The sequence below is a fragment of the Toxorhynchites rutilus genome, chromosome 1, assembly GCF_029784135.1.
Source record: "Toxorhynchites rutilus septentrionalis strain SRP chromosome 1, ASM2978413v1, whole genome shotgun sequence".
Lineage (NCBI taxonomy): Eukaryota > Metazoa > Arthropoda > Insecta > Diptera > Culicidae > Toxorhynchites > Toxorhynchites rutilus.
This window is the reverse complement of record NC_073744.1, coordinates 185927949-185943047: the sequence shown is the minus strand read 5'-3', so window position 1 is coordinate 185943047 and position 15099 is coordinate 185927949. Positions and strand designations below refer to the sequence as shown.

The following is a 15099-nucleotide window of genomic DNA, read 5'->3' as shown; positions in this document are numbered from 1 at the left end:
AAAATTTTATGCAAATTTTATATAAGGGTTTTCTCTTGTATTTTCAATTTTCCATTTATTTTATTTTCAGAATTTCAAATCCTCTGAAATCGTTATTTTCCGAATTTCTGATTTCTTCGGGTGTTGGAAAGTTTAATTTTTGATTTTTTTATTCGTTCTTCCCCAATTTTTCGAATTTGCATTTTGGTAAATTATAAAATTTTGAGAATTTTAAATATTCTGAACTTTCGGAGTTTTCAATTTTAAATTTTTTTAAATTTTGTTTTCAGAATCTTCAATCTCCCTAATTTTTTAGGTTGTTTTGAACTTTTCAAATAATGATTTTTTGAAATTTTAAATTTTCCGAATTTAAAACATTCAAAATTTTTAATTTACTAAATATTTAATTTTCTGAACTTACTGAACTCTTTTTCTTCAATTTACTAAGTTTTAATTACCTAAATGTTTCTGTTCTCTCATTTTTTATTTGTAAATTTGCAGTATTGATTTTAAAAATGTTCATTTTTTGATTTTCGAATTCTCCAAATACGGATTTTTGAATATGATATGAGAATGTTATAAAAGTCTTCATTTTTCTACTTTTTTTATTTTTTTTCTTAAATTTAATGTTTCCCAATTTTTGTAATATATATTTTTTTAATTTCAAATTTTTATAAATTTTGAAATTATTATTTAAATTTATTTTTTTTATTTTTTTCAACATTTTTATTTTTCATATTTGTAGAATTCCCTGATTTTTTTTCTAAATTTCATATAAGTTTTTTTTAATTCTGAATTTTCCATTTCTTTAATTTTTAGAATTATTATTTTTTGCATTTCAAATCTTCTGAGTTCGATATTTTCCGAATTCCTGAATTTTTTATTTCTTCTAGTTTTTTTTTTAAAGTTAATTTCAGAATTTTTTCTTCGATTTTTTCAAATTTTCATTTTGATAAATTTTCAATGTTCAGGATTTTAAATATTCTGAACTCCTAGTTTTCTGAATTTTCAATTTTATATGTTTTGAATAATCTTAAATTTTCAAACAAATTTCAAAAGTTTAACTTCCTATTGTTTTAAATTTATTATAGTTTTTTCAATGTTTAAGAATTTTGTGTTTCTTGAATGTTTAATTTCCTGGATTTTAATTTCTGAGCGTGTAATTTGTGAATTTCAAATTATAATTGAATATTTTTTTCTGCATTTCCAATTTTTTGATTTTTTCAAATTTTATATAAAATTCCAAATATTTCAATTTTTTAAAATTTTATTTTATATGTTATTTCAATTCTTTGAATTTCAATTATTTTGAACGTTACATTTAATGAATTTTCAATTTTCTTAATTTTTATTTATCTTATTTTTTTATCATCTCAGTTTTCTGAATTTTTGAGCTCAACGACGGTTTAAACAGTGTTATTTTTTCAAGTTTTCAATTTTCTGATTTTGTTTCATTTGCGCCATCACGCTAAACCGATGACGGGGTGGTACGCACCTAACGATTTTGTTTTTGTGCCGAAAAAGGCAAATCCGCCAAATTCGCCCGATAGAAAAATTCTGGGCGACTATGAAGGGTAAGCTCCAGAACACAGGGAAGGTCTTCAAAAAAGACCAGGAGTTGAAGAAAGAGTAGATGAAGGTGTGTAAGAGAGATGGTACAAGTGTTGGACAGGATTTGATGGGTAACGTTAAGTTCAAGGTGCGGGCATCTAGCGTAGGAGAGTAGGTTTAATAAACCAACTTTGCAAAAATATAGCTAATATGTGTTTACTTGTTTCCTGAGAGTTTCAATAAATTTTCTGTGATCATTTTTTGTCTGTTGCATTTATTTCGAGTACGGTCATTGGTATTGAAGTTCACCTTGATATCGGTTATCCTCTTGTAGTTCTGCAACGAATCCCAGGCCGCAATCTTGCGATCCTTCTCACCTCCCGAGATGAGTGTACCCTCGGATAGCATCACCAAACAAGAGATGGCCTTGTTGTGTGCCTCGAACTCCATCCTCACAAAGTACGCCCCATCGGCATCTACACTGTAGATTGTTATGAAACCGTCGCTATCCGCGGTGATAACATCACCATCCGGTTCGAACTGAACACACGTAACAAACGTCCTCGAGGGCTTCAATTTCGTGAGAAACTAGAAAATTATTGTTGTTACTTGGTGAGAGTCGCGAAAAAATTACTCACCGGTTTGATAATGTCCGTTTTCTCGAAGAACCCATCCTTCCGACGATGCCAGAATGCCAAGTGGCCCTTGCCGTGTGTGATCAATAGATTGTCGTCCAGTGGATGGAATGTTGCACCCCAGATGCCCTCCTGCAGCGTCTGTACTCAGTTCCGGAAGGCAGCGAGAATATATAGACATAAATTAGCCACAAACATTTTCAACACCTCGGCTCTCACCACAAACTCAAACAGACAGAAGGCGACAGAAAGGGTGAATGAAACGTGAAAGTTTGAAGCACTTCCGGCTTCACGTGCCAACTATTTTGCGCCATTGCATGATAGCGAGGCGTTGTGCTGCCGCTAGCGAATAGTTTCTTTCGCGAAACTTTTTTCCGCACCTTTTGACACCAGATGTCATCGGGCGCGCGCGCTGTATTTGTGGCGAACCAAAAAAACAACTTTTGCCATTAGTTAGCAAACAATCGAGGCTTAATTTGAAATTACAAGCAACTTTCGTGGGATCTAAATTAGCACCTGCATTCAACCGGGTCAGTCTTCCGTTGGATTCATTGACCCGTTTAGTTGGGAAAATTTGGATTTTTCTTCTGGTCTGACTTACCGCAACTTTACCGAGAAGATGTCCCCACTGCCACTGCCACACCGACAGTATACTCTCACGGCCGGCATCCACCGCGAGGATGTAACTGCCTCCGTTCAGCTGGGAGAAGGCCACCGCCAGTACGCCAGAATCCAGCTCTCCCATGCCGAACACGTACAGTGTCTGCAGGGATTCCGTACTCCAGATGCGGACATGGGCCTGCGATTTGCGATCACGTCCGGCCCGTTGGCCGGATCCGACTAGCTCCCGCGAGGGGTGTACTTCCATGCTACAGGTTCGCGGGTGGGATGAAGGGAAGACGATGGATTGAATAAGTGTTTTGATTTAACATATAATGCGGATGTCGATCATTTCCCATCTCACACCCCTACAAAGGTTTCAGTCGAACCAACTAATTTATTGCTGTGTTTTATGATAATGCATGTTTATTGTGGAAGAATGATGATCCAAAATATGCCCCATCACTAGATACTAGTTTTTTTTTTTTTTTTTTTTTTTTTTTATCTGTATTATAGTGACTTTCAACTCATTTGGCTGGTTCGTCACTTTTACTTCCATTTCTGGAAGAATGTCGGGAGTGAGAATTGAACTCGTGATCTTTAGCTAGCTACTAGTTTTATGACAGAGCTCGAATACCTTTATGGTAAAAGTCTTCGTCATTTGATACTATCCACGAATCAAGCCATTCTCTGATGTTTTCATATGATCGGAACTGTTGAACAGCCAGACTGGCTGCCATCAAACGGAACAAGTAATAATATGACGTCTAAATATCTGGGGAAAGGATTTGTGGGGTAGAACTTTTCATTGAGGTTTTTCCTAGTATGTTTGTAATAGTTTGGCAATGTGAGGCCGGGTGTTGTCATGTCATGTCTTTCTTGTGCTTCCGCACTTATTGTGTCAGTTTTTCGGCTCAATCGCGCTGTTCCTCAGAGGTCGTTCGGTTTAAATGCTCATAATAAATAATTTCCCACTTAGTCAAATCCCAATGCACAGCGTATCCTTCGCAGCGTGGAACGACGCTCAACGTCCTTTGGATTCAAATCATAAGGAACCAAAGTTCCTACAATCGGAAGTATAAACCACCAAAACCGAATCATCATTGTGCTAAAGTGTGGCTTATCATAAAGCTTTCAGGAAAACACATGTAAATTAAATATCTCACAACAATTCAGTTGTTTACAAAATGAAGACATGTCATCATATCTGGCATCCTTGTGCTGGGTTGTTTACATGTAGAATTCGAGACATAGAAGGTACAGAGTCGTCGTCTAACGGATTTTATGGTTGTATGATGTAAATGTAAACAAACCGTGGGTTTTTAAACTGTACTTTTAGTGCCGTATTTTCAAGAATTCTATTGAAGTTTATGAAACAAACAAATACGTTGTGGTAGAATAGAATTTACTGAAGCGATTTTCACATCACAAACTATTGTTTTGTGCACGATACAAAGTCAAATAGGTGTACCCTCTTTGGAATCAGCATGAATGCAGTTGTAAGTTTTCAAACATTGAATGAAAATTATTTTCAAATGTTGTTTACATGGTCAGGTTACATAGTCCTAACCCTTACATAATGATTTCTAATAGAACTCCTAAATATTTTCAACGGAATCTTTAAAAGTGAACCTACAAAGTTGGACGAATTACCTTAACAATAAGGATTTTTTTATGTTAGTGATACTGAAAACATGAGCATCACGCTGTCACCCGATTTGTATCGTTGTTCCTGATTGTAAATTAAAATATTGTCCATGAATATTGTAACCTTTCATCGAAAACGGGTGAAACCCAATACCTCCAATGGCTTCAACAGCTTAGGATGGAGAATGAGTCGTTGATAACCAAGATAACTCGTCACAATTTACTTAGAATATTAATGTGATACGGAGAACTTGACTTTCATTGATAATTTGATCGCTGTAAATGTGTTTATTTTTTCCCGCAGAAAATGTGTAATGATGGCTTCGAGCATCGAGTTCAACTCTCGTTCAGGACGGATCATTTTTCGTTAAGAAAATGTGTTTCGACTGGCACCGGTACACAAGTATTCTCGAACGTGTTATTTATCATAGAAATCTCGTTGACAATTCAGAGCCGTGAAACAGCCCGTTTTCATTGAAGCTCTCACACTTAACACTCCTATACTCGCGCATTACCAATGCTGTCAGACCGAGAAATCAATAATTCGTTCATTTCTCAGAAAATATCAACACTACGGCTTTGCGATTCTCTTTAGCTTCGTTATTCGTCGTTCGTTATCGTTTAGCGTATCGCATGTGTTGGTACAAAGGGGATGTGTGCCACTTTTTTAACACTTTCGGTCTGACACACCGACGCGAGTATAGGAGTTACTTTTTTGGACAAGTGCCATTTTTCATATTCTAGAATATTGTTGAATGAAATGTATAAATTAATGTTAGTGGCATGGAATATTTATTGAATATAAAGCATAAGATCATTACCGGACTATTCTTATTTAATTTCAGTCCCTTTTGTAACTGGATTGAACGGATCCATCTATTAACTTTTCGTCGTTAGATTCATACGTTCAGAAGCAAAATATAAATATTTGACTTTCGTATAGTTATTCGCTAAATATAATGGTCATAGATATCCACACTTGTGAAAGAATTTCATTTGGGGAAGAATTGTAAACTGTAAACTATAAACTAATCGGTGGCTTATGATTATTTTTAACAGTTACAGTTTCGGGTATATTTTTTATAATGGATAATATCGACAAGAAAACAAGAAAAAGAAAATGAAGTTCCTAGAAATCTTTTTATATCATCTTTTTATGCCCCATCTAAAAAAAGGCATTATATCTTAGTTTACCAAGAATACAGAGACAAAGAATATTAGATATTATAAAAGACCCGAAAAACATGCAACAACTGAATGAAATGTAAAAAATATGTTTGTTTCGAGCATGCAGTTATGCTATTCTTACTCCAATGAAATCACAATCGATTAATACGTTTTTATTTTTTAGTTCTTTATACTTCCTTGAATTATATTCAGTTGCTCACTTTTAATCACAGTGAAAAATTCAAATTTCGTCATTCGTGTTGGAATATCAAAAATTACTCTGTTTTGAGGAGGCTGTATTAGATGACTATTAAAACCTAATAAAGACGAAGAAAACATATTTTTTTTGGGTTTTTCATTCAATCATACAATCTTCTTCAAATAAATGCCAATAAAGCTTGAAAAATACACAATGGAAACATTACAGAGAAGTTCAATTTTCGGTCTGTGACACGTGTTATGATTTTGCACGCGAGTACAGGAGGGTTAAGTACCGAGCAGTTCGCGCTGAATAAACTACACTCACAACGTTAAAAAATCGTGAGCATCTTTCGAAGAGAGTCTATACTCTCTTGCCTCTCGAACAAAGATTGTAAGCTGTATATTTAATTTGTAGTATATGTGATTCATGAGCATTCCTTCCATCGAATCATGCACATCCAGAGCTTGTTACTGAATCTGAATGAATTCAGTTTACGGTTGAGATCGGATGCCTTCCACTAGTAGCTATTATAACGAATAGAAGAGAGAATTAATATTAGATGCTCTTTCTCCACGTTGACCATTCAAGCTTCGAAGATTTATGATTCACCAACGTCGATGAAGGTGAATGAAAGTAGTTTCCTCGGCAGCACAGTGCTGAATAGTTCAGAAGAAACATCGTTCATGAATGGAGAAACGAAGGAATGCCTTTGTATCATATTCAGCTCATTCAGCTGACAAACAAAAATGTCGTTGTTCATTTGTTTTATGAGTAAAAATTTGGAAAAAAAACATTGAATTACGTTAAGAGTGTGTCGGATCACAGTAGGCATTGGTTGTCAGAATAGGTTGTTTTGTTTACAGCATGGCTTCATCGGACAAGCGCGTCGCGAATCGATCCTGAGCGGCCACAATTAAATCCCGGACTCGTGAGTTGACTGGGTTGTTTATTCATTCAGAATCCACGATGTGCGATGTACTGAAACGATTTGGAGAACATCTGGCCATAGACCCAGAAGTGGCAAGAGTTTCACAATTCTATGTCCAGAAAGCTAATAAAAGAGCTGGTTTAAGAAGTTTCAAGGAACTGTCCGAGATTTTGTTGACGAGAAATGATTACGTTGTCGTGGACGTAGAAACGTGTCTCCGACGGCGCCACTCCTAACCAATGTTTCGTACAAATTACCAATTCGTAGAAATTTAATGATCGATCGGAATCGAATCACCAACCACCAATAAGCCCGAAAATACTCCCAAATTCACACAAGCAAAATCAGTATACTTTTGACGTAGGATTACGTCTTTATATGTTAACATTGCACAATGGTCCAGGAGATGCATTTAAGTGGAAATTAGCATTTAGAGCTCGACAGTTATTCTGTAGACAAAAACTGTCTTCGACAAAGTTGTTACATATGATCGAGCGCTCATTTCCATGTTGGCAAAAATAGGGTGACTAACATTTTCGATGAAATAAAAAATCTTACTTTCATATCTCTATAGATAGAGGTAAACATAGTTCTACAATGTTTCAGTTTTTTTTTTATTTAAATCGTTTATTTTTCAGGCTCAGTTACATAGGTTTAAAGGAGCCGAACTCCTTACTGTATTGTTACTAGTATATATACATTTTTCCTTAATTCTAAGGTTAATAATATAGGAAATTAGTTCCAGTTATTTGAGACAGCTTTGTAGAACAATGTTTTTTTCTATTTCATGAAATAACCGATATAGCCCCTTTTTCTAACTTGAGTTAGGGTCACCATTAAAAAAACTGTTTTTTTGCGCTAACTTTTATATTTCAAATTCTACATACAAACTGTCTTCAAACGACTTTTAGAACATACTGATACAAACATTTTTCGACGCAGAACTTGTCGATATCTCAACTTCACTCAAAGTTATTGATATTTCTTCCCAAAAAATACGTTCTCTTCAATCGCTCGTCATTCTTTCTGGGGCAAACATAAACAAAGTTTATTGGCGGCATTTGAAAGAGCAGAGTTCACTCTACATAATGTGTGATTTCCAAAACTATGCTATTTTTCGTGTTTGAGTAAATTAAAAATAAAATCAGTTTTTGGATGAAAAACCATCAATTATTTTTAGTAGGATTAGGATATTGACAAGTTCTGCACCGCAAAATGTTGGTCTTGATAAGCTCTAAAAGTCGTACCGAGACAGCTTTGATGTAGAATTCGAAATATAAAAGTTAGATCAGAAAAACCCGATTTTTCATGGTCGCCCTAATGCAACTTAGGAAAAAAGTGCTAAATCGACTATATTAAAAGATAGAAAAAAGCTTTGTTCTACAAAGTTGTTTAAAATAACTAGGGCTACAACATTGTCGAACTATGTTTATCTCCATCTATAAAAATAATAAAGTTATCAATAATTTTGGTCACTCTATTTTTGATAACATAAAAATGAGCACTCTATAATATGTAACAACTACGTTGAAGACAGTTTTTATCTAAAGAATAAATATCTCTTACAAAGTTGTATTTTAACTAAGTTACATTAGGGTAACCATGAAAAAACCGGTCATTTTACTCTAACTTTTATATTTAAAATTCTACATCAAAATTGTCTTCGTACGACTTTTAGAGCTTATCAATACCAACATTTTGCGAAGCAGAATTCGTCAATATCTTAATCCTGTTCAAAGTTTTTGATGGGTTTTCACCCAAAAACTCATGATTTCAATTTTAATTTACTCAAATACGAAAAATAACATATCTTTGAAAATCACATATTATATAGAGTGAAGTTTTTCTTTCAAATTCCGTCAACAAACATTTTTTATGTTTGCCCCAGAAAGAACGGCAAGCAATTGAAGAGAGCGTATTTTTTGGGAAGAAATATCAATAACTTTGAGTCAAATTGAGATATTCCCAAGTTCTGTTAATTCATTTTTAACAAAAATCGCGGTTTGGAAGCTCATAAAAAGTCGAAAAACTCAATCATATATCAAAATACGGCTATGTAATGTTTAGATAATTCATTTTTACATGTTGAAAAAAAAATTCAGCCAAATCGGTCGAGAAAATGCAGAAATATCGATTACACCAGCTGAAAAAAACATGGTTTCGAGAAAAACGCTTTTAAATGTTCGTACATCAATGATATATCTCTTGAGGTGACCTCATACTTTAGGCTGTGACTTTCCGGTGTAAATGATAGAAAACACACCGCAGTGCAATTTGAACTGGTCGTTCTCAAATCCAGTGGAGGCTCGATTAAAAGGTGTGCCGGGTCGGGTTACATACCGTTTGGTGGAAAGAGTTTGTGTATGATTGAATTACACGCAAGCAATGTTGATTTTATGAGTTATCAAGGGTAGATAATGGTGGTGGTGACCCAGAAATGCTATCACTTTGAAATTAAAGTTGGAAGTGAACTAAAGGTTCCCCTTGTCATGACATGTGCGCATCATCTATGCAGGCTTGCAGGTTATCAAGACATTACCAACCAATTTTGTTTCTCTTTTATCTTGCTTACTGGTTAAATTCGATACTAATAATTCAAATTCTTATGGATAATCTTCAAAATAACTCATCTGGCTCAAACCTTTGTAATGGGATAAACTTTGTAATGGGATAAACTATGTATATGTTTGTATTCACTCACCACATGATATCCTCGGTGTGACCGGTGTAATGCCGCTGAGCTTCCTCTTCTCGATCGTATAGAATGGCAACGGCGGCAACGTAATACAGCAGCTCTCCCGATGGTAGTACCCAAAGATTTCTCTTCGAATCTATTCCGCGGTAACCATGTCTGATAGAAGAACGAAAAACAGCGATCGATCATCACTCATTTTCAAGTTGAAAGCCTGCATCAATTACTTACACCCAGAACAAGGTTAGTTTCTTATCCGGCGGAGCATTGTCAACTGGTGGATGATGCATCGGTGGATAGAAGGTCCGGCGGTGTCCCCGTATCGTGATGCGGGTGGGTTCCTCCTTCATCGAGTCCAGCAGTGGATAATCGGACGAGGCTCGTACCAGTTCATTCTCCGGGGCGTACAGTGCCCGGGGTCTACTTTTGCTGCGTGCCCGCTGGCGCGCTGTGGTCTTGGATAAATCATCCGGCATCGAACCGCCCAGCCGCGAGCGGGAGCGACGGGCTGGCGAGGGAGGTATTGCTCCAGGACCTAGGGCCCCCAGGGGCAGCGAGGGTGTGTTACTCAGATAGAACGTGTCGACCTCGGCGAACTCGTTGCGTAGCTGGGAGAAACTGCGCACCTCTTGGCCATTGCTGGTGTACATCTTTTTGGCGGCTATCATTTTCAACACTTGGCCAAGGTCCTCCAGGACCTCCTCGAAGGGTTGTGAAGTGCGGAGGTTAAGCAGCACACGGCACTGGGATTCGGGACGGAAAAAAAGAATAATTTATATAATTGACGCCACGTGAAAGCACCGCATGCATTATGCATGTCCTATTCATGCATAACCGCTGCGGAATGTGTGAACTCGTATCGTAAAACTTTATTTATTGTCTTGCTTCTTCCGCCAGCAGCTCGTAACTTCTGGCTGCGCAACCGACGGTTCAAGGTTACGAAAAGTCGAGCTCCAGCCATATCATATGGCATTAGGTGATGCGAGTATCCTTCTGGAAGGTGGCAATAAGTCAATGAAAATTCTCCGATACCCACCGAAAGCGAGCGTTCGAATTCCTTCTCGGAGAAACTCATTACCATAAAACCATGTTCCAATAGGCTATTCGTTTGATTTTCCCCCTCTAGAACGCGAGGTATAACGCGGACAGAGCACCGTAATCGATATTATGTATACATAGCGGGGGACAAACCCGGGCTCACATCTCCGGCATTGCTCCGCAGCGAGCCCTTCCGAGACTGCATCCTGTTTGAATACCTAATGAGGAGACGCGTCGACATGCAAATTTCTTGATGGACTGCTTCCTGCTCGGCACATGACTAGACCGTACGCTAACGTGTCGCGCGGACTCGCGCGGTCACGTTCCAGAGAGGAACATTTTCCGTCTCAACGGGGGGCAACTGGTACACGAGTTCAATTGTGCTGGAACGTGAAAATGCTCCCATACAGTATTGGACAGAGTATTTGCAACTGATATTGAATAATAAGAAAAGGCGGTGATGCAACTGCAATGTTGTGAAATCGGAGCAGAGGAGCCTTTACTGTTGTTGACGGCTCAGGATAATGAATATTGTAACCCTGATAAAATTACGGCAAGTAGGTATAAAAAATGTACCGAAATAGAATTCGATCTCTTTCATCAACCGAGCACCGGAGCTTATTATTTCCACATTTTGTTCAATTAGAAAGTATTTGCAAGAGCGTGCAAATATTTCCTCTTGTCTCAACAAGGTTCACCAAAATATTGTCCATTGTGATGAAATTGTATACAAAATCAATGACGAGTTAGTTACCCAAGTTGATTTCAAAGAAAATGCTGTGTCGCATTCACCCGAAACACGTTTACCCGAAGCACATTCACCCGAATGTAACATTCATTCGAATGTAGCAAATACCCGAATTAAGAAGGAAAAATTCCAACAGATCAACTCCAAGCCGCCAAGGTGACGTTCTCGCGAGCAATCCTGTGTTCCACAGATTGCCCGGTGAGTTTGAAACATAGGAGACGATCTTTAACGAGACTTTAACTTTTTTCCTTACTCCGACAACTTATGTCTGGTCGGAAACGGCTGAGCCGAATTGGACGCGACAAGTTTCGTTTGAAACTCCATTTTGTTTCATTGGAGAACCCTTTAAAGTTTTAAAACATTATCGATCCACGAGTTCTGGAGATAAAGCGGGAACACGTTCAGTGGCCATAAATTCCGGAACCCAAAATAACATGAAACCCGTCATTTGGAGTATTAAACTTTATTCTTTTTCAAAACTAGAATGTGATGAATTGAAGCCTATATGACCTCATTGACGTAACCCGAATATGTTCCGGATCAGGTTTTCCGAAGGAAGTGACCACTTTATGACCAGAACCAAATTCCATCATGCGACACATCGAACTTCATGGTTTGTCAAGCTCATTGGTGACCATTTCAAGCGCTTAAGGAGTTTTTCCAACAAAACATTTCATAACGTTTTGTAACCTTGTCACCAGTACTGGTTCCAAAAATAATTTGGTATCATATAAACAATACATTTCGGAAATATTTACATTTTTCTGAAAATCGTGCTCAATTTGTCCCCTGTTTACGGTACAGGGCGGACTCGATTATATACAGTCACCGATTTCTTTTCACTGTATATAATCCAATCCTGTAATCGAGTCAAGGAAAAAATTGTTCTATACGTATACTTTTCGATTTTTGAATGTAAAAGAAGAATTTAATTTTTGTTCCATCTCCTTAAAGTCATAAAATTCCTTTATCATATAAAAAATCCGAAGTCTTTCAGGAGGTGACAGAGGATCATATTTGATGAAAAAAATCCTTCTACACATAAGAAGTGTATCGAAAAGTAGTCTTAAATTTTCAAACATCAAAATAAAACTGAAAACTTTCAAAAAGTATTTACAAAAGTGAATTTCATTGAAGAATATTAAGTTTACATAGCAATGAAACGAAAAAATCAAGCTTATTATTGATTTCTAAAAAAATACCGAACCTTAGATTCAACTCCATTCATCGAATTCTGCACAGTAGTGTTTGAGCACTTTCTGGGCGCTTAAGACCAATTCTTCTTGAACACTGACATATTTTTAGATACTGTACCTTCCTCCTTGAACTTGGTCTTGACAATTGCCCAGTAACGTTCAATTAGGACAGTTAGGTGGATTGAGGTCTTTTTTGACGAACATGGTGTTTTTTTTTCCTGATCTATTGGAGAGTGTATTTGGCATAATGTGCCGATGCCAAATCTGGCCAGAATAGAGGAGGAACCTCGTGCTTTCTATAAAGTGGAAGCAATCTCTTCTTCAAGCATCCTTCCAGATAAATTTGAGCATTTATAGTATAGTTGGGGTTGTTCAAAATACGCTCATATAGCTTTCGAGCTCGTGTTTTAGTGCGATCTTGCTGCTCCGGTGTTTGTTTGGCCACTTTTTGCTTTTTATAGGTCTTTAGACCATGTCTCTGTTTAATCCGCTGAATCATCCCAACACTGGTTTTGAACTTCTTGGGCAAATCAAGAATAGATGCAGACCTGTTTTTCCGAATATAATTTCGTCCACTTCTGCTGAGATCTTCGAAAGAACACTCATTACTGATCTTTGCGTTTAACACTTTCTGGACAAACTTTGAATTTATTCGCTATTTTGTGGTATGTAACACCCTTTTCGGTGCATCAATTGTGCAGAATTTTCTTTTTAGTTTCCAAATCAATCCGCAACATTTCGAAAATAACTTTATGACCGCAACTAAATGACTTGTATTTCACTTGTATTGTTTTTGACATGTAAACAAAGCGTGCTCTGATTACACGACAAAATATAGTTCACCCGTTTGTGTAATAATGAGTTAAATGTTTAAGACTACTTTTCAATACACTCCTTTTGGTGTCAGCTACTCGAAAATCACAATTTTTATTATCATATGATCTTTTTTATTTACGTCTGCTTTTTCATAAGGGTACATGCAAAAAATGGAAATTTTGTTCACAAAATCGTAAATTGAAATCAAGATGTCTTACTCAAATATGATGTCTGGCAAAATTATTAAAATATTCAGAGAAAATAATATTTTAAATACCCCGTTAAAAATATTGCTAAGCAATTGAATTTATTGATAAAAACACAAGCAATATTTTCATTTTAGTTTTTCATGTAGAATCACATGTAGATTCAATTTTTCATATTGATTTTCATAAATTGTTACGATTTCTCGAAGTATTGAGGTTTCATAAATTAAAAAAAAAAATCACTGCTCCACTATATATCAAAATTTGTTGAATTGAAAGAGTTTTTTTTAATAAAAATATATTAAAACATATCGAAGGGTGAGCCTTTTGACATGACATCTTGTTTTGTTCCGATTTGGGGCGTTTTTACGCAACTAGTAAATGCAAATCGATGTTTCTTCATGAAAATCACATATAATCGATACGAGTTTGGGTTTGTTGAAAAGCCCCAAGTTTCTAGCTGCTAATACTACCATAAGGCGTGGAAATTATTCAAATTTTTATATTTTTTAACGATTTTCCTCAAAGAGGAATTATGATCATTGATTGACCACCTCTGATCATGGTTTGTCCAAAAAATGATCATGGTTTGTTCGGCTTTCTAAATCACCATTTTTGAATGAAAACATTCGAATTCTCTAGTAGATGTTGCATTTATCATTGCTTAAGTTTACTGTCATCATAATGATCCATTCATAATTTGGCTTTCTTCAGAATATTGCATTTCCCTGGGCATTTCAAAAGTCAACATAAAGAATCTTCATTTCTGCTATGCGCGAAGAACACAATAACCAAATTGCAGCGCGCCATAGAAATCATGTGGACAAAACAACATTATTGAATTGGACAACTCATGATCAGAATTGAATTCATCAAAATGCGTTAATTTAATGGTTTAACTATGTTAATCTGATACAAATGATGTGCGAGAATGTTGCTTACAATATTTGTAAGTGTTATGCTCCAGAAAAGGTCTGAATATGTGCGAAATAATCATCTGGTGATCGATTAAAACTTAGCTCGAATGAGAGGCGCATTGACCCCAATAGATGGTGTATTTTATAATCGTTCAAAACATGTGATTCCGTAAAAATATACTATAAAACTATTGTGAATCATGAAAAAGACAATTTTATTTATATGTTTTGAAACATTCGAATACATTCGAATACAAGGTGTGCTGAATTAGAGCATTCGAAAAAGTGAACAAGCCATGATCATATTTTCGACTGGACAAACCAAAATCATTTACCTTAATATTTTAAACAGTATATTTTCCAACAACTCATCTCAACTCATCAACAACATCTTAATGTCGAGTTACGATTTTTTGAAAAAGGTTCCTTTTTTTCTACATGGCCTTTATGAAAAATCAGTAATTTTGGATGACACCATATGTACAAAATTTCAAAAAAAAAAATCGGAGAAGGTCAGACCAACGGTTGGCTGATTTGGCGGGGAATTGCGTCACCAAAATTGCCCAATATTGAGTGCTTTTTGTTTGAGCATTTCATGAGGGATTTTTCATATTTTAGCACCAATCGATTTGTGCACTCCATATATTGCAATATAATTATAAAATTTCCAATGAATCTAGAGAGTATTTTCCAATAATCTAGAGAAGTTCAACTACGACTTAAATAAGCCTCAATATATCTACTTTGGCGATAAAGCTGTAGAATCAGAAGCTACTG

At 36.0% G+C, this 15099-nt stretch overlaps 1 protein-coding gene across 1 annotated transcript in view; it reads right to left on the bottom strand.

Moving 5' to 3' along the window:
* The window catches only part of LOC129777137 (echinoderm microtubule-associated protein-like CG42247), a 149861-nt gene that overhangs the window by 15493 nt on the left and 119269 nt on the right, over window positions 1-15099 (bottom strand). The window contains exons 4-8 of the mRNA XM_055783219.1: window positions 9633-10144; window positions 9411-9560; window positions 2767-3034; window positions 2169-2306; window positions 1840-2100 (exon numbers count right to left, since the gene is read on the bottom strand). Of these exons, the coding sequence (XP_055639194.1) occupies window positions 1840-2100; window positions 2169-2306; window positions 2767-3034; window positions 9411-9560; window positions 9633-10144 (1329 nt within the window). The remainder of the gene's footprint in view (window positions 1-1839; window positions 2101-2168; window positions 2307-2766; window positions 3035-9410; window positions 9561-9632; window positions 10145-15099) is intronic.